This window comes from Lucilia sericata, unplaced genomic scaffold, assembly GCF_015586225.1.
Source record: "Lucilia sericata isolate MDLA Ls3-8-SP2 unplaced genomic scaffold, ASM1558622v1 Contig001129F_arrow, whole genome shotgun sequence".
Classification (NCBI taxonomy): Eukaryota; Metazoa; Arthropoda; class Insecta; order Diptera; family Calliphoridae; genus Lucilia; species Lucilia sericata.
This window is the reverse complement of record NW_023995100.1, coordinates 25767-49277: the sequence shown is the minus strand read 5'-3', so window position 1 is coordinate 49277 and position 23511 is coordinate 25767. Positions and strand designations below refer to the sequence as shown.

Sequence of the window (23511 nt, the reverse complement as noted above, 5' to 3'; positions counted from 1 at the left end):
CAGTTCTAGTTCGTTCTAGTTCTAGTTCAGTTCTAGTTCAGTTCTAGTTCAGTTCTAGTCAGTTCTAGTTCTGTTCTAGTTCAGTTCTAGTTCAGTTCTAGTTCAGTTCTAGTTCAGTTCTAGTTCAAGTTCTAGTTCAGTTCTAGTTCAGTTCTAGTTCAGTTCTAGTTCTAGTTCAGTTCTAGTTCTAGTTCAGTTCTAGTTCTTGTTCAGTTCTAGTTCAGTTCTAGTTCAGTTCTAGTTCAGTTCTAGTTCAGTTCTAGTTCAGTTCTAGTTCAGTTCTAGTTCAGTTCTAGTTCAGTTCTAGTTCAGTTCTAGTTCAGTTCTAGTTCAGTTCTAGTTCAGTTCTAGTTCAGTTCTAGTTCAGTTCTAGTTCAGTTCTAGTTCAGTTCTAGTTCAGTTCTAGTTCCGTTCTAGTTCCGTTCTAGTTCAGTTCTATTTCAGTTCTAGTTCAGTATCTAAGTTGTTATAGATGGAATCAATTGTGTTCAAGATAAATTCAAGATAAATAATTATAAATTTTGCAATTGGTATTTAACTAATTGAAAAATGTTAAATACTGAATTTAATACTTTGCGGTTATTGATTCCCAATTTAATCACTATCAAAAGTCTTCAAGTATATTTTACGTATAAAGGGCTTCATTCATAATAATTTAACAAAAGTTTTGTATAGTGAAATTTGTTTTATAAACCATTTATAAATTATTATGAATGAATCCCTTAACCTTTAAAATTTCTTATTCGAATACAACTGTTTTTCGCAAAACAATATATGGCTGGTTTTTTTCTTTAAGTGTAATAAGCTATTTTTAAAAATTAAAGACAACAAAAGAAATATAACAAATAATTGCTGAACATTATATAAATAGTAAATAAATAAATCCTCAAATATATACTATCCTATTTTCTTTCTACTTTTTTATAAAACTCTTTAAATCTTCATTAAATAAACTTTAATTTTTCCAAACTATTTTCAAAACTATAACTCCTCCCCACCTTTTTGATATTAACAAATAAACATTTTTAAAAAAATACAGGTAATATTTTCCAAAAACAAAGTAAATTTTCTAAAAAACTTACTACAATTCTTATTTTAAAGTAGAACTATAAAATAATTAAATTATATGAAAATTATAGTTTAAATTTTAAAAATTATAGTTCTAACTGAAGAAAAACTAATTTATCTAAACAAGGACTTAAAAAAAGCAATAACAAATGAAAACTCAATATAAGGTTTCTTTACAAACACACAAGAGTAAAAATAAATATCTACCATTAACAAATGTTATTATAAATTAAAAAAAAAAAAAAATATATATAATTATATTTATTACTGTTTAAGAACAAATTAACCTAAAAATTATTTAAAATTATATAATTCGTAAATTTTTATTTAAAATGTGCAATTAAACTTTAAATACTCACTTATATTTTAGTTTCAAAGACCTTGTTTCTCCATATTAAATATTTAATCGAACGGATTTCTATCGGCTCATATCTCTGAGATATGAATTCTCGAATTCCGGTCATTTATTTCCATAAATTTGTTTTATACTGTTTTTTATTTACGAAGTATATTCGATAGTTTAAATTTCAGGAATTCTTAATAAAAATTTCCAGGGTAAAAACCCCATATTTGATCTAAAGCAGTCAGAACCATGGTATAAATATATTATATATTAAACCATGGTCAGACCTATTTTAAACTATGTTAGGTTAAAGAGTCAGTTATCCAAAAAGATTGGTCCCGTTACGAATCTTATCTAGTTCCAAGCTGTGACAGACAAACGAATCAAAATCTGATTTAGTTCAGTTCTAGTTAAGTTCTAGTTCAGTTCTAGTTTAGTTCTAGTTCAGTTCTAGTTCAGTTCTAATTCAGTTCTAGTTCAGTTCTAGTTCAGTTCTAGTTCAGTTCTAGTTCAGTTCTAGTTCAGTTCTAGTTCAGTTCTAGTTCAGTTCTAGTTCAGTTCTAGTTCAGTTCTAGTTCAGTTCTAGTTCAGTTCTAGTTCAGTTCTAGTTCAGTTCTAGTTCAGTTCTAGTTCAGTTCTAGTTCAGTTCTAGTTCAGTTCTAGTTCAGTTCTAGTTCAGTTCTAGTTCAGTTCTAGTTCAGTTCTAGTTCAGTTCTAGTTCAGTTCTAGTTCAGTTCTAGTTCAGTTCTAGTTCAGTTCTAGTTCAGTTCTAGTTCAGTTCTAGTTCAGTTTCTAGTTCAGTTCTAGTTCAGTTCTAGTTCAGTTCTAGTCAGTTCTAGTTCAGTTCTAGTTCAGTTCTAGTTCAGTTCTAGTTCAGTTCTAGTTCAGTTCTAGTTCAGTTCTAGTTCAGTTCTAGTTCAGTTCTAGTTCAGTTCTAGTTCAGTTCTAGTTCAGTTCTAGTTCAGTTCTAGTTCAGTTCTAGTTAGTTCTAGTTCAGTTCTAGTTCAGTTCTAGTTCAGTTCTAGTTCAGTTCTAGTTCAGTTCTAGTTCAGTTCTAGTTCAGTTCTAGTTCAGTTCTAGTTCAGTTCTAGTTCAGTTCTAGTTCAGTTCTAGTTCAGTTCTAGTTCAGTTCTAGTTCAGTTCTAGTTCAGTTCTAGTTCAGTTCTAGTTCAGTTCTAGTTCAGTTCAGTTCTAGTTCAGTTCTAGTTCAGTTCTAGTTCAGTTCTAGTTCAGTTCTAGTTCAGTTCTAGTTCAGTTCTAGTTCAGTTCTAGTTCAGTTCTAGTTCAGTTCTAGTTCAGTTCTAGTTCAGTTCTAGTTCAGTTCTAGTTCAGTTCTAGTTCAGTTCTAGTTCAGTTCTAGTTCAGTTCTAGTTCAGTTCTAGTTCAGTTCTAGTTCAGTTCTAGTTCAGTTCTAGTTCAGTTCTAGTTCAGTTCTAGTTCAGTTCTAGTTCAGTTCTAGTTCAGTTCTAGTTCAGTTCTAGTTCAGTTCTAGTTCAGTTCTAGTTCAGTTCTAGTTCAGTTCTAGTTCAGTTCTAGTTCAGTTCTAGTTCAGTTCTAGTTCAGTTCTAGTTCAGTTCTAGTTCAGTACTAGTTCAGTTCTAGTTCAGTTCAAGTTCAGGCCTCAAACTTAATCGTAACCCTATGATCCTCTACTTAATTTGGTGTTCAAGTAATCCAATATTTTCCACAAGAAATTGCTATTATGATGTCCGATGAGATTTCGCAGATAATCGACAAATAAAGCGATTTTTTGCTTAAATTACAAAGAGTTAAATTAAACAGGCCCACAAAATGTCAAAAAAGTCAAAACTCAGGGATATCTTAACCTAGTTTTGAAAGTAGTTATGGCCAACTGGCTACAGGCGGAATTCATACTTTATAGAACTATATGTCCGTTACTCTCGATCTGATCGCAATACCTTAAGTTATGTTTCTTCCATGTTTTCTTCGAAAGCCATAACCATCGCTCAGTTGGAAATTTAAAGATTTTCTTGATTATATTACTCTCTTATCTAACGCAGAAGAATATTTATATTTGGTTAGGTTTTAACAAAGCATTTCTATGATCTGTCGTTTCATTGTGAGACGTTCGCCATTCATGGACAAGTCCAAAGGTGAAAAACACACCAATAAGGGGGATTTAATAGCAGCTTACCCATCAGTATAAATTCTGATATATCTGTTAGATAACAGATAGTATCTTAATTTGACGCCCTCTTGACATTTCGTTGACATTTCAACTTGGTACTAGGGTTCTATAAATCGACTTTCGAATAATCGAACAATCGACTTTTTGTCGAAAAAAGTCGAAAAGTCGAAGTCGACTATTTTGTTCCAAAAAAGTCGATAACTCGACTATCGTCTATGAAAAAAGTCGAAAAAATCGACTTTGTAAATAAAAGTCGAAAAAAGTCGAAAAGTCGGAAAGTCGAAAAGTCGAAAAAAGTCGAAAAGTCGATAAGTCGAAAAGTCGGAAAAAGTCGAAAAGTCGAAAAAAGTCGAAAATTTTAAAAAAGTGGAAAATAGGTCAAAAACTCAAAAATAGTCGGAAAAACTCGAAAAAAGTAAAAAATAGTCGAAAAAAAGTCGAAATAAGTCGAAAATAGTCAAAAAGTCGTAAAAAATCGAAAAGTCGAAAAGCCGGAAAAAGTCGAAAAGTTGAAAAAAGTCGGAAAGAGTCGAAAAAAGTCGAAAAGTCGAAAAAAGTCGAAAAGTCGAAAAAAGTCGGAAAAAGTTGAAAAGTCTAAAAGTCGAAAAAAGTCGGAAAAAGTCGAAAAGTCGGAAAAAGTCGAAAAGTCGGAAAAAGTCGAAAAGTCGACCATTTATATAATACTAAAAGTCGAAAAGTCTAAAAGTCGACTTTTAAATAAATGAAAAAGGTCGAAAAATCGACTTTTCATAAAATGGAAAAAGTCGAAAGGTCGAAAAGTCGACTTTTAACTAAATGCAAAAAGTCGAAAAGTCGACTTTTCGTTTCAACTATAGAACCCTACTTGGTACTGCATCATTAAGTCGTAAAGAGATTCAAGTCCCAAATTCTTCAATTAAGATGCCACCCGAACTCCTTTTGTTGTCTTTGATCCATATATAAACACATGGAAACAATTAACGGAGAGGGATTCTTGAGAATCCGTAGAGATTTGATATTGAAATTGTCTAAAGAGAGACGGTTTCGGGATGCAATGATCAGCGGCATTTCGGTGTAATGGCTTTTGATGTTCTTAAGAGTACATTCATACTCCAAGATAACTTTCTATCTAGGATAACGCCCAAATATTTTGACTGAAACTGAAACTGTCAATAATATTCTATTAAATTAAATAGCGTAAAATTTCAAAATTCTTTTAATTGCACATAAAAATCTTCATCCATATAAATTTACGAATTAACAACAGATAATCAATTATATTACTTTTGAATAGTAAACATAAAACATATTTAGTTAATTTTAATTCTATAAGGTCTACTTTAAAATCAAATCAAGCCTAAAATGATCATAATTATACAAAATGCATAAAAAATAAGATTTATTGTATTGAAATTTGAAAATATTTAATATTTATGTATATGTTAATGACTTCTTTTTATGGCATATGTTCTATTTTCATTAACCAAACCAAAAAAAGAGAAAAAAATACCATCTTAATATTTACAAAAAAAAACAGAAAAATAATTTTGTTGTGTAGCGTTATAATTGAAAATAAAAACAAATCTCTTTGTGTTGTATGAACTGCATACAGATATTTACCTATTAAAGAAAAACTAAAAAAAAAAAGAAAACAGAAAAAAAACAAAATAAAACTTTTCCTTATAAAGTAAACAAGAAATGTGGAGATTTTTCTGAAAAGTTTAAAGGTAAGTGTAAACAAACACTTTAAGGCCATAGCTTGAAAAACGTTGGATCGAAAATTATCAGGTTAAGTTCCTCTTTAATGAATAAAACTAAAAGATATTTGTTTATTTTGTAGTTAAATACTAACAGTTTATTATATATTTGCTTTTATTATTAATTAATATTTGATGTTGTGAGTAAAAATGGGATAATTTATAATAAAAAAGAGAAAGTAAAAATTATATAGAAAAATATGACAATGTATGTAAATATAAATGTAATTATTTTACTTTTCTTGTGTTTGCAATGCAACTCAAATACTGAGATAAAAACAAAATAAATAAGACATTTTTTAGACACTTAACTTACAAAAAAAAATGGGGGAGGGACTGTGTTTTATTTTAAAAAAATTCTTGTTGGCTTAAAAAATATAATAATTTAAGTTAATTAAAAAAAGAAAAAGTAAAAAAGTTAAATTTCATAAATAAATGTTAAGAAAATATTGGGACTCAAAAAGGAGTTCCATTGGTTTGTAAGCATTTTTTTTTTTTAAAGTCTTAGTTTAACCAACAAATTAAAAGAAACATTAATTAAGTATACAAAAGAGGAGCACAAAGATAAAATATTTTTTTAAAAAAAGTAAGAAATGAAAGTACAATTCATGTTATCTGTAAAATGAAGTTTTTTTAAAGCATTCGTTTTAAATGCAATACAAAAAGAGGTTTATTGTTTTGTTATTTCTTTATAATTATTGTTAATTTTCTTGATTTAATTCCAATGATTGCTTAAAATTTGCCTTTCAACAAAAAACAAACAATTTTTACCAGTTATCGCGCTCTCTCTCTTTCTTTTCCTCGTGTTTGTGTTCTAAAACTATTTTTATGTAATCATACTCTAACTTAACATTCTCCTTTTCATTTCCTTCCTCTTTCTAATCATCAATAGTGTATTCGGGTAATTTTTCATATTTTCCTTCTGTGGCTTCATTGTCTGTGTCGACCAAAAGGACGGCGTGTGAGTAACCCATGGCTACTTGAGGTATTTTCATGCTGTCCATCTTTGGTACCTCTTTGGGGACCGTGGAAGACTTCTGGAACTCACCCAAACCCAATTCACCATAGGTGGGCGAAGCACCCCAGGCAATTAGAGTGTCATCCGCTGAGATTATAATCGATGTGTTGCTACAGCCAATAGCGGTGATATTCCAACCCGATAAATCCTGTACCGGCTTGGGATACATGTTAGCTTCACCAGTCTTTTTATTTTGTCCGAATAGGAAGAGTACACCCAACTCATTGACCACCAAACTATAAGTGGCGCCACAGTAAACACTGCGTCCACCACGACCGCCAATATCAAAGAATTTTATGAGTCTAGGTACCATTTCATCTTTAGGCTCAGCATGACCTAAACGACCGAAACCACCAAAGCCCCAACTATAGACACGTTTCTTGGAATCTATAGCCACCTGTACAGCAAAACAATAGCAATTACTTCCATTTCATAAAACAATTATTCCTTTCTCTTACCGTATGATTATTGCCACAGGCAAAATCCACAATTTGTACTCCCTCCACCGGTGTTACATGACCATCTTTACTCTTCTCTATGTAGAGTACAATTTTCTTGGGTGATGTCTCGAAATGGAATGATAATTTATTGGCATTTACAAAATATTTGGCATCTGTATTATGACCCAATTGACCGTATTCGGGCAGACCGAAAGTATGTAAATTTCCCTTTATATCCAAGATAACAGAGAATTCGGCACCACAAGCAATACGTATAATGGGAGGACCACGATAATTAATCAGAGTTGGTGTGTTTACCGTAGGAGTGGTATTTCCAATGCCACACTGACCCGACTTATTGTCACCACATGCATACACAGTGCCGGTATCTGTAAGGAAAAGTGAATGATGACGTCCTACCGCTGCCTGTACAATATTGAATTTTTCCAATGCTGGTATTACGGTTGGTTTCTCGCACAATTTAGTATCGGGTAGACCCAGTTGACCCGAGGGATTGCGTCCAAAAGCCACTGCCTTACGATCCATATTTATGAGAATGGTGTGAGCGGCAGCACATCCACTGGCCACATAACGATACTGGAAGATGATAAATTAAGAATTGCTCATGAAAACTCTCACATGTATAGACTAGACTAGACTATAGACTAGACTATAGACTAGACTATAGACTAGACTATAGACTAGACTATAGACTAGACTATAGACTAGACTATAGACTAGACTATAGACTAGACTATAGACTAGACTATAGACTAGACTATAGACTAGACTATAGACTAGACTATAGACCAGACTATAGACTAGACTATAGACTAGACTACAGACTAGACTAGACTACAGACTACTATAGACTAGACTATATAGACTAGACTATAGACTAGACTATAGACTAGACTAGACTAGACTATAGACTAGACTATAGACTAGACTATAGACTAGACTATAGACTAGACTATAGACTAGACTATAGACTAGACTAGACTAGACTATAGACTAGACTATAGACTAGACTATAGACTAGACTATAGACTAGACTATAGACTAGACTATAGACTAGACTATAGACTAGACTGTAGACTAGACTATAGACTAGACTATAGACTAGACTATAGACTAGACTATAGACTAGACTATAGACTAGACTATAGACTAGACTAGACTAGACTATAGACTAGACTATAGACTAGACTATAGACTAGACTATAGACTAGACTATAGACTAGACTATAGACTAGACTATAGACTAGACTATAGACTAGACTATAGACTATAGACTAGACTATAGACTAGACTATAGACTAGACTATTAACTAGACTATAGACTAGACTATAGACTAGACTATAGACTAGACTGTAGACTAGACTATAGACTAGACTATAGACTAGACTATAGACTAGACTATAGACTAGACTATAGACTAGACTATAGACTAGACTATAGACTAGACTATAAACTAGACTATAGACTAGACTATAGACTAGACTATAGACTAGACTATAGACTAGACTATAGACTAGACTATAGACTAGACTATAGACTAGACTATAGACTAGACTATAGACTAGACTATAGACTAGACTATAGACTAGACTATAGACTAGACTATAGACTAGACTATAGACTAGACTATAGACTAGACTATAGACTAGACTAGACTATAGACTAGACTATAGACTAGACTATAGACTAGACTGTAGACTAGACTATAGACTAGACTATAGACTAGACTATAGACTAGACTATAGACTAGACTATAGACTAGACTATAGACTAGACTATAGACTAGACTATAGACTAGACTATAGACTAGACTATAGACTATAGACTAATAGACTAGACTATAGACTAGACTATAGACTAGACTATAGACTAGACTATAGACTAGACTATAGACTAGACTATAGACTAGACTATAGACTAGACTATAGACTAGACTATAGACTAGACTATAGACTAGACTATAGACTAGACTATAGACTAGACTATAGACTAGACTATAGACTAGACTATAGACTAGACTATAGACTAGACTATAAACTAGACTATAGACTAGACTATAGACTAGACTATAGACTAGACTATAGACTAGACTATAGACTAGACTATAGACTAGACTATAGACTAGACTATAGACTAGACTATAGACTAGACTAAAGAGACTATAGACTAGACTATAGACTAGACTATAGACTAGACTATAACTAGACTATAGACTAGACTATAGACTAGACTATAGACTAGACTATAGACTAGACTATAGACTAGACTATAGACTAGACTATAGACTAGACTATAGACTAGACTATAGACTAGACTATAGACTAGACTATAGACTAGACTATAGACTAGACTATGACTAGACTATAGACTAGACTATAGACTAGACTATAGACTAGACTATCGACTAGACTATAGACTAGACTATAGACTAGACTATAGACTAGACTATAGACTAGACTATAGACTAGACTAGACTAGACTATAGACTAGACTATAGACTAGACTATAGACTAGACTATAGACTAGACTATAGACTAGACTATAGACTAGACTATAGACTAGACTATAGACTAGACTATATGACTAGACTATAGACTAGACTATAGACTAGACTATAGACTAGAACTATAGTCTAGACTATAGACTGACTAGTCTAGACTATAGACTAGACTATAGACTAGACTAGACTATAGTCTAGACTATAGACTAGACTATAGACTAGACTATAGACTAGACTATAGACTAGACTATAGACTAGACTATAGACTAGACTATAGACTAGACTATGACTGACTATAGACTAGACTATAGACTGACTATAGACTAGACTATAGACTAGACTATAGACTAGACTATAGACTAGACTATAGACTAGACTAGACTAGACTATAGACTAGACTATAGACTAGACTATAGACTATACTATAGACTAGACTATAGAAAAATTAAAAAAAGCTTTACAGTAGCATTCGATTCAACCCTACTGTGATCGCCTTAAAAAGTTTGCTAAAATTACTGCTATAAATAGTAAACTTTCACTTACCTTCTCATCTGTGAAACGATGAAAATTATATAGATTTGGACGAACTTTAACCACATTTTTACGATCACGTTTGCCCGTCAAATCCCAAGTAACCATACCGGCTATTAACATTTTACCCGGTGTTTTTTCCATAGTGGCCAATAAATCATCAGGCAATTTGGATGGCGGCTCCAAATCATCATTGGGTATTAAAACTTCCACCTGATTTGAAGTGGATTGTGCGCCCTCATCCTCGCTCTCATCACTGACTTCATCTTCATAGTCGGATTCCTTCTTTTTGGGACGTCTTTTATTGGGACCATTGCCATTTCCACCAGCTTTACGTTTGGCCGACATAATAGAATTTTATTAGAAAATTAAGCTGTAAAGATAAAATTGAACTCTATAGATATAGTTTTTTGTGCTTCGTGAAATATTTTCTTGAGCTTATGACTAGATTCTAAAGATGTTATGGTTGTATTTGTTTGTGTCTTATTGTTTGGTTCGTTGGTTAAGACAACGAACTCCTCCTGCCTCTGTGTAAACAATACCTTCAAGGTAGCAAGAAAAGCAACATAAACATCATCATTATCTTGTTCAGTTAACTTGAGACCCTAGTTCGGTTATGCTATGTATATAGAAAGAAACTAACTCACTGGGGTCAATAGAAGCGACAATAATGAAATAATGAGAATGTGATGATTGTTTGTTTGTATTTGCCCGTTGAGTCTTTCATTCGTCGTTAGTACAAAAAAAAAGACTCGAAGAAAAAACATAATGTACACAATTGCAGAAATGGTTCGTTCGTCGTACATACTTACAATGAATGTGTATAAAGAATATTTTTATATCAGTTTTTCTCATTAAGCGTTTGGCCAAATGTTGGTGGGTTAAAAAACACAATGATAAGATGCCGGGAAAACGGGGGGCAAAAGGTGCAAGTGGTTTTACAAGAAAAACAAAATGAAGGACACCACGGCAGCGAGTGATACTTTCAAAATTGTAACTTGGGCATTACAATATTCCAAACCGAGTATTGAAAGATAATCACTCACATCCTTAATATAATTAGGAACAATTCTTCGTTTTATAATTAATTTAAAACAAAACAAACAATGAAACAAAAAGAAGCCTCTGCAAGCTGCGTTTCTTTTAGCAAAAAAATTCAAACGTTGGCGTCACTTCTACTGACGCCGCAAAAAAACTCATTTCATTCTTTTCACACATTTACACTTTTTCTAACTTTGTATAAATCATTTCAATAACATTTTTTATATATATATTTTATTAATTAATTATGTTTAACTTACGTTTTATTTTATGGAGAAATAGTAGTTGTAATTTTGTTTACAAAAAAATAATAATTGCAAAAATTCAAAGAACTGAAAAGACGCAAACAACAGACGCACCACTTTTTTTCCTTGAACCGCGGCAACTGAACAGAGTTGTTGTGTTTGCAAACTATCGTTGTTGTTGCTTTCTAACAGTGTTGTATTTAATATGTTACCTTCAAGACAGAGTTGTATTTAATGTTGCCAACTCTTATGTTTATTTTGCCCATAAATCGTAATTAAAAAATCGTCAATATTTTACAAAAAAAGGATAAAAAATGCATTTATAACAGAATTATAATTATATAGTATTATAAATTTAAAAATTAATAAAATAAACATATTTTACGAAGTATATTTTATTGAAGTTGAATCCGATTTGATTATACGCTGAAAAAAAATCGCTAGATTTGGTATTACATGATGTGATCGAAAGTGTTATAGGTACGTCTGAGAAGTTTTTATTTCCTTCACCTTCGAGCCAGTTAACCCGTTTCTACGACACATTCGTAATTCGTTTTGACATTACACTCATTCATTCGTAATTCGTACGTAATTCAAACTGAATTACGTACAGCTTGTGTAATTCACGGCTGAATCATGTCATTCAGTATGTAATTTGGGGTTGAATGAGAGCGTGAATGACGAATAATTGCATCATGTGAACGGGGTATAAGTGTAATATGAAAATTAACGAAAACTTAAAAACAAACAATATTTATTTTGAAGTCACCATAGTTTATACTAATCGAGAAATAAAACATTTTAGAGCAGGTTTTTGAGATGGTAATCAAATGCCAATTAATAATCAGATTAGTTAATCTAAAAACAAATTTAATCTTATGTTAATCCCCTTTGATGTTTTGAGTACAAGATTAAACTTCGCAGTGTTGCCATACAAAACAACAGAAAATGTCACTGTTTGTTATCAAAACAATGCATATTTTATAAAAAAGAAGAAGACAATTGTAAATTTAATATGAAAATTAATGAAAACTTAAATTAAAAACAAAAAAATGTATTTTGAAGTGTCCATAATTTATACTAATCAATAAATAGAACATTTTAATGTTTATATTCATAAAAATTTTATTAATTTTTTTTTTGCATCAGCTGTTTACACTTTTGCATTTCGTGCTTAAGATTAAACCACCTCCATTGGGCGCTTAAACTTGCAAACAAAATTAACTAATTGAGTACTCAAAAACATCTTTCGAGGATTAATTTTAATTTAATCGCTAATCTTTCACCTAAAGATTGGCCCTAACAAAACTTTAAAAGAGAACCAAGAAAAAGTTTCTCAACTAAAGTTTCTGTGTGTGGACCGGCACTTTGCATTTCTTGCTCCAGGTTAAACCACATCAATCGTAATCATTATTAATTAGATTATTTTTATTAAAAAAGTAAAATTAATGATTAACGATTATTTTGAATTTTTTTAATTAATTATTGATTACGATTAAAAATAATCTAAAAATTATCAGGGATTAATTGAAATTAATGAAAATAATCAAAAATAATCCAAAAATTAGTTGATTATTTTCTAGGATTAATTTTGATTATTTTCCATATATTTAGTAAAATTTCCTCCAAAAAAAAAAAAAAACTCTTAAGAAAAATTTAATTATGTTTTCCGTAATCAGCTAAAAATTACGGATTTTTTGAGACCCATTTCGAAAAAATTGCAGTATTTTTTTCTAACATATTGTATTGAGATCAAGGTTTTCAATAGAAATAAACTTGATAAATATAATTGAATAGTGTCATAACTTGAAAAATTGTTTTCCATTACACTTAATGTAAAAAGGTAGGAAATTATACTAAATATATTGAAATTAATCAAAAATAATCAAAATTAATTCTTGAAAATAATCAAATTAATTATTTGATTAATTTTGATTATTTTTGATTATTTTCATTAATTTAAATTAATCCTGATTATTTTTAGATTAATTTTAATCGTAATCAATTAATAATCATACATTTTAAACCAGATAATTAAATAATCATTACGATTATTTTTGAAAAATAATTTAATTGATTATTAATCGTAATCGAAATTTTACAGCTATGGTTTTAACACATACTAACCTTTTTTTCTATTTCTTAAAATATAACAATGAAATCTTTTGTTTTTTTTTTTTAATTTTTATTAAAATTTTTTTTAGTAACATTTTATTGTTTTATTATAATTTTAGAAATCTTTTGAGGAAGATTTTTTTTTTATTATATAACGCTAAGTTTATTTAAAGTGTCTGCATAGTGGATGTCTTGCAATATTTTCCAAGCGACGTAAAATAAATAATATTAAATTAAAAATTATATTTTAAATTAAAACACAAAAAATGAAAGGGACAAGATAAATGTTAAATCTGCTCTTAGCAAAAAAATTAATAATGATAAAGCAAAAGATAACTGACGTACGTCATGTTTTATAGGTAAGTATAAGTAAGTGTATGTTTTACTAGAAGAGGCTTTGTTTTTTTTCAAATTTCTTTAAAATCACAATTGTATAAGAGGCTGGGCTTTAATTTCACGTTGAGCCTGATATTCTAAAATATCTTTCATGACAAGTTGGCGAAATTGTTCGTGAATTTCGTTAAAATTCAATGAATGATTGTGATTTTGAATATCAATAAAGAATACTTTGTTAGTAGGTAGTTTGTTGGTACTATGGAGATTATTGGGATGCTGCTGATGATGATGGTGGTGGTGGTGATTATGTTGTTTTTGTTGCTGTTGTTGTGACTGCAATTGCTGAGTAATTGCTTGAGTTGGTATAAAGAATTCACTTCTTGATGTAGTAGTAGTATTGGTATTTGAATTCGAATTTGAAGCCAAAGATGATGTTGAACCATGTGCTGAATTTATGCCTCTTGGTGGTGGTAAGGGACTAGTATCACGTCCTGTAATAGATGAGGTTGTTGACAGAAGTGAATAACCATTTCTAGGATATATACAACAAATGTATTCAAGGCATATATATAAATTTTTGCCCATTATTTATATATTTTCACGTTTAATGAGATATTTATTATCAATTTTATAATTATGTATTTTAATAAGAAGCACAAACAAATTAAAAATACAACAATATTTTTGTTAAGTTTAAAGGGGACTTCTTTAGAGATTAAAATAAACCGTTAAACTGTTGCAGTCTATACTTCTACAATTGCTGTGAGTATTTTGTTTTTGAAGAATGTGTGTCGCATAAACACCGCGATTGTTGTTTAAATATATAAATAATATAAAACAATGTTTTTGTTTATAATATTTAGTCTCATCTCGTTGTTGTACCTACATTGTCTATTGCTCTGCTTTTGAATATTCTCTCGTTGATTGATAAAAACGTTATTTGTTTGCCTCTTTTGCCTTGTGCATTCTTTTTACACATTTTGTAATTTAAGAAGTAGTTCACTAACAAGTGTATCGAATTATTAAATATGTAGGTATTAATATTGAGAAGTATACTAATGATAAAATATCAAAATTACCTCTAACAATTATAGATATTTATTTGTACTAATATATATATAGAAAAATATAGGGCACTGATGTTACCACCGAAAATGAAAACTTTTTAAAGATATAGCAAATCTCTCAACATTGTTACACTGGCGTCAATATTTGGTGAGCTAGGTCAAAGGTTTTGCCATTTTGTTCATGTTTCACGCAAGGAAATGATATGATATCTTAGAATGAACAAATAGTAGCAACTAGCATTTTTGGGCCATCCTAATGTTCATATTTAGGGGGAATAAATTCTTTCCTCAATAAAGATTTCTATCGAAAATTATTCTAACAATCTTCATTTATCTTTATATTTTAGATTCTGCTTATTATTCTAATGAACTCCCATAATAAACCGTCCTTAATATTTACTCTCATTCTACTGATATTTACATACGTATACCTTAATTCCAAACAACAATATATTCCTGAGTATAAGTTTGACCAAAGTCTAAGTGAAACTCACCTTTCTGAAAGTGTAACGAAAGTCTACACTGATGGCTCCATGAGGAGTAAGAGTGAACTATATGTTTTCTTCAGCGAGGTATTTAGGATTAAAGTCAGACTGCTTAATCTGGAATATATGAATCTTGGAATATATGAAAATCGATACTAATCGGAAAAAATTAATCGTAATATAGTAAAAAGGGATTTACTCATCTTATGTATCTGGCTAATATAGCAAGAGAATATTGAAAGCAAGAGAATATCTGTAAATGCTATCTTCAGGAATAGACAGAGAGTATCAGGTGAATGTTTTCATCAAAGGGCTATTACTCATATGAATAAAGCGTCGCCGATTTAATTAGGAAGATGTGTGGGTTACATGGAAAGGTGAGAAATCGCTTAGGTATTCGGAAGGAGCTGTAGACTAGATAATGCTTCTTAGGTACCCACTACTATGAAGTGTGCAAGAATACGTTAAGTCTTTAAAACTTTCTGGCAGAGGTTATTAAGAGAAAAGTAGCTGAAGATCATCACGAAAGTACTACAGACGCAGGTTTTGATGAGAAAAGAAAAAACTTAATCTCTTAAAGAAGAGATCTTTCAAGGACTCGAATAGAAAAACTGTAGGTAGCTTGAGCTAACGAATGAACGCTTCAATTTGCAAAAGATTTCAATAGAGAAATTTGAGCTAGCGAAAGGGTTCATTAGGAAATCTTGATTGCTATCAGGTTTTCTTAATTGTGTGCTATAAAGTTTTGATGAAGATGCAGATACACAACTTTGAAGAGTCTTTGCAGAATTTGTAACAGACCTTACTGGTTTCTACACAGATGTGGCCATTGACCAATAGCCTTACAACAATAACAATATGCTAACTCTGTATACTATATATTTTAGACAGATGATATGACCTCTAAAACAATTTTAAAATTTGAGAATGTCGAACTTTTCTGTGACATTTACAAACTATTTAAAGATTCTATTAAAAAGACAAATATGAATCATCATATACGTTCATATGTACATATGTGTTTTTACAAACCACAAATATTTTTCTGATTCTTTAATCTCTTTAAAGCTTTTAGCAAAAAAAAAAAAAACAGAAATCAAACAAAAAAAGTAAATACATAATTAGATAACAGACGTTGTTTTTTGCCATATTTACATACCTGTTTGTATATTATTGACAGTGGTGGAATTAGACGCAGTAGTATTACGTTGCGAAGATGAACCAAAATTGCCATTTATAAAAGGCATTGCTGGTGGAGCAAGCGGTAGGCCATTATTGCCATTGCCAGTACCAGGTAAAGGGGGAGCAGGACGATTAAAGGGATTAGTGCGACGTGGTGGTGGTTTGGGTGTTAAAACATTTGTTGAAGAGGGCATGGAGTCAGTGGTTATTTCTGAAATATAATAGAAATATTTTAATATCATAGACTGTTTTTTTTTTTTGCAGTAGTGGTACATACTATTGCGAGAATTGTCTATTTCCTCTAGTTGTCTTTGCAATTCTGCCACCATAAGTTTTTTATATTCATAGCCAGCACATGTTAAAGCTTTCATCCAGGATTCCATACTCTCTTGTGATTCTGCTGATAAAATATACGTACGATTGCCATTGAAAGCTATTTCAAAACAATATTGATCACTTTCTTCCGAAAGTTCTAAAAATATACAAATTAAATTTAAGAATTTTTTATAATTTGCCATGAATCACTTCACTTCTTACCAATAGTACAGCCTTCAACTATAATCAAACCCAAAGGTTCCTTGTCGCCTCTTTTCTCAAAGTAAAATAGTAAATTTCCTTTCAACACAAAGTATCGTCTTTGGAAGGCCTTGTTGACCTCACCCTTTTTGAAAAGAAATCCCTCCTTGTCGTATGGTGGACTAGTGGCAAAAACACACAAATTTTTTTCGTTGATTTTCATGCTTCTACGTTTATAGTCAAAATGATTTTGAGACTCTGTATGTCACAATGTTGTTTAACTCCTCAACTCCTTTTTGTTAATATTTTCTTTCACAAACACTTCACTTTTACTAAAGTTAAAGGATCAATTTTGTAACATTTTATTTTTGATTTTGTCCAAAAAATACAACAAATATACAGGTAAACAACAAATTTACCCACAAAAAACAACAACAATAATAATAAAATGCAATGAAATCACATCGAATTTCTATACTTAAAATAAACACAGGTAAAAGGAGAATGAAGAAGTTTGTAATGAATTTGTTGTTGCAACAGCTGTCTAGTGGTGGGTGTGTTCAGTGTTGGGAGATTAAGAAATTGAAATTATTGCTGAGTGTTGTGAAAATTGTTTACGAAGGTAACAGCAAAAATCGTTTAAATTTCCGAAAGACCAGATGGTCTTATTGATAAAAAAATCCCTGTGTAAATCTTAAATACCCATCATATTTAAGCAAAATTTTCGGAAGTAGGCATTGCATAGGAGCTATGGTCAAATATGAAACGATCCTGAAAAAAAAATTTGTTAAATAATTTGTGTATGTACAACATATTAATGTTAATTTTATCCCGATATGGTTAACTGTAAACGAATAATGTTCATTTAATTAATTTTCTGAAAACGGATTTTAACATACATATGTATGTACAGACGTACAGATAGACGGAGCGGGCATGACTAAATCGACTCCGCTATCTATAAGGACTTTGTAGAATGTTGGAATCGTTTTTAAGCGATAAAAACGGTTTATTCCGTAATGTTATTTCAAGGGCCGTATGTTGATTTATTTTGTTAACGGGAATTCAGTGTAATTGTAGTGAACTATTTTAAGGTAATAATGGTTTAAGAAAACATAGTGGTCAGAATCAAAATTATGGAAATAAATAACACATGTTTTTAGCGGTAACAGAGTAGCATGGTAGATAAATTGGTCATAATTTGTCTCTACATATATTTAATATTATTTTCATTAAATAAATTTTTTTAAATTTCATAATTCTTGGATTATGAATTGTTTGCATCCTGGATATTCTTCACATACTTGAGAAGTTCTAAATTTATAATCGAAAACGTTTCTTCTCCAGACACACTAATATCTATTAAAATCTAATTAACATTTTAGAACTTATAGCCCACAAAGAACTTGGGTGAACTTTAATTTGAAATTTTTAATTATTTTTAAATATTTTGGAAACATTTTTAAGCGATTTTTTAAAATTGACACAACGCTGCATTATTTAAAAAAACACCCTCACTGAACATACCCTTTGTTTATTTTTTATTTACAAAAGTGTGCTTGAAAATTCCAAACAAACAACTTCTATTTGTAAATATTTTGTACATAAAAGAATTGCTAAAAAGTATCGAAAACATGTCCTATTTACTCACGGAAATTGCCTTGGAGATGTTGGGCTATAAATTTTACGATATCTATGGAATGCAGGATGAAATAAATAATTTTCAAAAACAAACTAACACGGAACGCACTTCGGATAGCAATGGCACCGAAACCAATTTGGCTCAATTGCTGGGAGTTAATATGGAAGGCGATAGGAATCGTAAGTCAAATGCTGCAAATAACAAGGAATTATTCGAAGAAGTCAATGCCAATTTACCCGATTCTTTAAACAAACTAATGGACTGTGAATACAATAAAGTAAGGCAACAAGTTTTGCACAATAAACCCGTCGTAATGGACAATCAGAATGCTCAGGCCATTATACAGAACTTCATTGAAACGGAACACGAGAAATTGCGTTTTGAACATCAGAGTTTACGTAATTTTCGTAAAATTGTTGAACAAAATCTATTACAAGTGAATCCAGCAACGTTCGAGAAATATTGTCAGACTTTTAAACCGGCACGCAAACAACTTAAACGTTTGGATGGTAATAAGAAATAAATTTATTGCAGTATTATAGTGTTTATAAATTATAAATGAATTAAAAATAAATTTAACAATACTATATTAGTATTGTGTTAAGCATTAAACAGTAGGAAATTGAAATAAAACTAAGGAAATGCTTTTAATAAAATCTAGACAGGTTGTATTTCTGAATGAAATGTAATGAGATGTATCTGATTCAACGGAAATTTACATGAAGCATGATCAAAAATTAACGACTACTTACTTACTTATTACTTACTACTTACTTACTTACTTACTTTACTTACTTACTTACTTACTTACTTACTTACTTACTTACTTACTTACTTACTTACTTACTTACTTACTTACTTACTTACTTACTTACTTACTTACTTACTTACTTACTTACTTACTTACTTACTTACTTACTTACTTACTTACTTACTTACTTACTTACTTACTTACTTACTTACTTACTTACTTACTTACTTACTTACTTACTTACTTACTTACTTACTTACTTACTTACTTACTTACTTACTTACTTACTTACTTACTTACTTACTTACTTACTTACTTACTTACTTACTTACTTACTTACTTACTTACTTACTTACTTACTTACTTACTTACTTACTTACTTACTTACTTACTTACTTACTTACTAAGGGGGCTGTATGTCACATCCGAAGAAATGCACATAACGCAAAATCTCTGAAAAATGGAACCCATGGCTTCCGGAATTAGAATTCTAAAACTCAACTTACTGGAGGGACCCACTAAGGGTCTTTTTCCATCCTTCATTATTTTTAATTATGGATCCCTCAACTTACTGGAGAGACCCACTTAAGGGTAATTTCCCGTCTTTCATTTTTTGTAATTTTGTATTGAAACATTTCGTTCAAAGCGACTTTTATTTTCCCCAAGATCCGGCAGCACTTATTACACAATTGCACCTTCCACATATTGCATTGAGCTGCCACCTGATCATAATATCATTCTCTTTTCCTCTTTTCATCATCTATCTTTTTATCTGTCAAAACACAAACAAAGAAAAAATTTTTACACAATTACTACATAAAAACTTGTATTTTCCTTGTTAAGAGACGAAAAAAGTGGTATTTCATTTAACGCTAAACTCTAACGAGTGTAATTAAATTATTTTTTTATGATTTAATAATTACGCTACGTAATTGAAAAATCTGCTGAAAAATAATAGAAAATAACTATTGAATAATTAAAAAATAAAAAAATTAGAAGAAAAAACTGCGCAGTTTGTGTGTGTGGCAAATAGAAGAAAAAGCAAAAAAAGAAGTACGACATAAAAGAAAAAAAAAAAAAACGAAAAAAGTAGAAAATTTAACTGCATAAAGGCGAAAAATTATTACGTTTTGAAAGATATTTTTTTGTTGGTGTTTTCTTTATATTTTTGGTTAATTGATTGTGCTGGTCGAGAGAGATTAAATTGAAATATGGCTACACGTAAGAAGTCGCTGTTGAAAATCATCATTTTGGGCGACAGCAGTGTTGGAAAGACCTCATTGATGAATCAATATGTAAGCAAACGTTTCTCAAATCAATATAAGGCCACTATTGGTGCTGATTTCTGTACAAAAGAGGTGGTGGTCGATGATCGTGTTGTCACATTGCAAATCTGGGATACTGCGGGTCAAGAGCGTTTCCAATCATTGGGCGTTGCTTTCTATCGTGGGGCCGATTGTTGTGTCTTGGTCTATGACGTCACATCGCCCAACTCATTCAAGAACCTAGACTCATGGCGCGATGAATTCCTAATACAGGCCAGTCCCCGAGATCCCGAACATTTCCCATTCGTTGTGCTGGGCAACAAGGTGGACATGGACAATAGGCAGGTGTCGACACGACGAGCCCAACAATGGTGTCAATCGAAAAACGACATACCCTACTTTGAGACATCGGCCAAGGAGGGCATTAACGTGGAATTGGCCTTTCAGACTATCGCCAAAAATGCATTGGCCCAAGAAGCCGAAGTTGAGCTGTACAATGAATTCCCCGATCAAATTCGTTTGAATGCTGATCGAAACAATCGTCCCGGAAATGCTGATAACTGTCAATGCTAATTTAAGCTCTACTCTCTTCTACATTTACATACGACAAGTGTATTTATGATGCTGGTTGCTGGCTGGCTGGTGGCTATCGGCCTCCCCTTTTTTATTACATACATATTATAATTTTGCCCATACTTTGCGTGTCCGGTAAATGTTATATTGTTTTCTTGTTTATGTTATTTTTCACAAAAACTTTAAACCTTCCTACCAACTTTTCTTTTCCCTAAGAGCTGATCAAAAATAAAGTGTCAATAATTTAAATAAAAAACTTTAAAAATGTAAAATTATTCATCTTTTAAAAATAATCTACAGCTATAACAATGTACTACTCACTCCCCCCCCCTTTCTGTTATAACAAAATTTTTTCCATTGCAAAAATTAATTTACGAACAACTTGTGTTAGTAAAACAATTAAGAAATTATATTCATTTTTAATAATTTAAGAAATTATTTTAAAAAACAAATCTATATAAAAAAAACATGTTTGTATGTTTATTAAATTAAATTTCGATTATAGTATATAATATACATATAAAGAAATAATCATAATAAAATTAAATTAAATAAAATTCTTTAATATAATAAAATAAAACGAAATAAAATTTATAAACAAAAAACCAATACAACAACAACATAAAATACAATGATATGCTAAATACGAGAGAAAAAATAAATAGTAAATAACGAGTAAAAAATACATACTTATTTAATAAATACAAACGTAAACGAATAGATATTCAATAGAAAAAAAAACACACATTACACTGTTTCCAATATGAATTTAGTATTAAAAATGATTTCGTTAAGTAAAGATTACTATAGGGATTATAATGTTAAAGACTTTATGCTGAATTGTTTAAAACCTGTTCCAATTATGTATATAGAGTTTGCCATACGCCTTATCTGACTATTGAAGATCTAATTTCAGCAGCAATGTCTTCTCTGAGTATGGACAGGTCTGCCTACACGTTTCTGGCCCTGGAGATTCCGATTGATAGCCATCTAGTAATGTCATTTGGCGGCTTTCTGAGTATGTGCCCAATCAAACGCCATTTGAACGGGAGTTTGTTAGGTGTACGATTTTACGGAGGTAACTGTTAACAAAAACATGAATAGTATTGGTGTCATCCGATTCAGCATTCCACGATTCTCTATCATAAAGTAATATAATATAGAAGCGATCGTTTTGAGTTATACCAGTCTCGTAATGAATGAGCAATAATAATTGTAGATCTGGAACAGTGTTGCCTACACAAGTAAGCCTTTTGTTCGTATAAAACATACAATTTTGAATAAATTTGCTTTCGAAACGAATAACAAAATAACCCTCCAGTTGAATGATGTTGATTATTTATTTACAGATAAAAAAATTTAAAAGTTATTTTGATGATTTTAAATCAATACTCTTGAGGTAATTTTATCAAGAAAAAGGAAATTTTTGAAAAGCTGTACAAACTTTAAAGTTTAAACGTCGTAGGTATTACAGTTATTCTAAGACTTTGATCAATATCTGAGTAATTGAAGGACGTTCGTTGATTAAGAGTATATAGAAACAAAAGTCACTGAGATGATTCTGCGGTATTTTAGAAATTCCAAATTAGTAGAATTAAACAGATTTCATTATTTTATACCTGTCTCATCTTGTTAAATAATTTATGTTGGAAATAGTGTACATAGTTGCAAGGAAAAAAATACAAAAACAAAGCATAGAACAAAAGCCGTTAGCCTTAGTAAAAGCTTTTCGTGCTCACTTTTTGTTTATTTTTTATTATTTTAAAATCATTTTATTATAAGTAAATAATAAATAAATAAATAATTGTAATTAATATTCAAAAACTTATTAATAAAGTACATAATAAACAAAACAAACTGAATAAAACCATACATATATGCAACTGCTGGCCTAATTCATTATTTTATACATAATACAATGCACACAAACATAGCATTATCATCTATTTAATTGTAAACTTTACAATGTAAAGCATTCCAGGCGTATATTATACAGATGTTGAACACAAGAAATTTTTTTCAAAACTATCAAACTCTCTGTACAAAACATTTTTATCTCAACTGATATTGTCAAATTTCATATAAAAAATAAAATGAAATCGCCTCTATCAAAATCGACTTGCATTCTCCTATTCATGTGATATTGCATTTGTTTGTTTCTTAATTATCATTGAGTCATTTTGAATATTTTCTCAGGGTGGCCAAGCTCAAGTGTATTTGTTGTAACACGAGATATTAAAAAAAAAAACACAATACGTAAGTAAGTTTAACTAAATTGCTCTTTTATCTCAATGGATGACAAAGACTTGTTATTGTTTGTTATAATTTTGTTTTCTTGCCCGTATGACTGTGTATATATCTGTTTAAATTGTCAGTTTGTAGTTGCTAAATAAACTGTTATCAAAATTTGGTTTAAATATACATGAGTCATGCTTAGATTAAATGACCATTATTCGTGTTGTGAGCAGTGGCTTAATAAGAACAAA

The 23511-nt window shown here is 30.6% G+C and overlaps 4 protein-coding genes across 4 annotated transcripts; 2 read left to right on the top strand and 2 right to left on the bottom strand.

The window, feature by feature from the left end:
- Positions 1 to 5782: 5782 nt before the first annotated feature.
- LOC119610153 (protein RCC2 homolog) lies at positions 5783 to 11267 on the bottom strand. Its single transcript, XM_037965274.1, has 4 exons — positions 11109 to 11267; positions 9820 to 10180; positions 6773 to 7351; positions 5783 to 6711 (listed from the first exon to the last, which is right to left on the bottom strand). Exons 2-4 carry the CDS (start codon positions 10153 to 10155, stop codon positions 6175 to 6177), a joined length of 1452 nt encoding a protein of 483 aa, XP_037821202.1. The 5' UTR covers positions 10156 to 10180; positions 11109 to 11267; the 3' UTR covers positions 5783 to 6174.
- A 2016-nt stretch (positions 11268 to 13283) lies between these two features.
- Positions 13284 to 17336, bottom strand: LOC119610158 (sesquipedalian-1). Its single transcript, XM_037965281.1, has 4 exons — positions 16816 to 17336; positions 16556 to 16750; positions 16256 to 16489; positions 13284 to 14035 (listed from the first exon to the last, which is right to left on the bottom strand). The coding sequence occupies exons 1-4, from the start codon at positions 17015 to 17017 to the stop codon at positions 13632 to 13634; spliced, it is 1035 nt and encodes a 344-aa protein (XP_037821209.1). The 5' UTR covers positions 17018 to 17336; the 3' UTR covers positions 13284 to 13631.
- A 983-nt stretch (positions 17337 to 18319) lies between these two features.
- LOC119610151 lies at positions 18320 to 19023 on the top strand. Its single transcript, XM_037965271.1, has one exon. The coding sequence runs from the start codon at positions 18429 to 18431 to the stop codon at positions 18957 to 18959; it is 531 nt and encodes a 176-aa protein (XP_037821199.1). The 5' UTR covers positions 18320 to 18428; the 3' UTR covers positions 18960 to 19023.
- Positions 19024 to 19920: 897 nt separating this feature from the next.
- On the top strand, positions 19921 to 22908 carry LOC119610145 (ras-related protein rab7). The gene has a single exon (XM_037965258.1). The coding sequence runs from the start codon at positions 20399 to 20401 to the stop codon at positions 21023 to 21025; it is 627 nt and encodes a 208-aa protein (XP_037821186.1). The 5' UTR covers positions 19921 to 20398; the 3' UTR covers positions 21026 to 22908.
- The last annotated feature ends 603 nt before the right edge of the window (positions 22909 to 23511 follow it).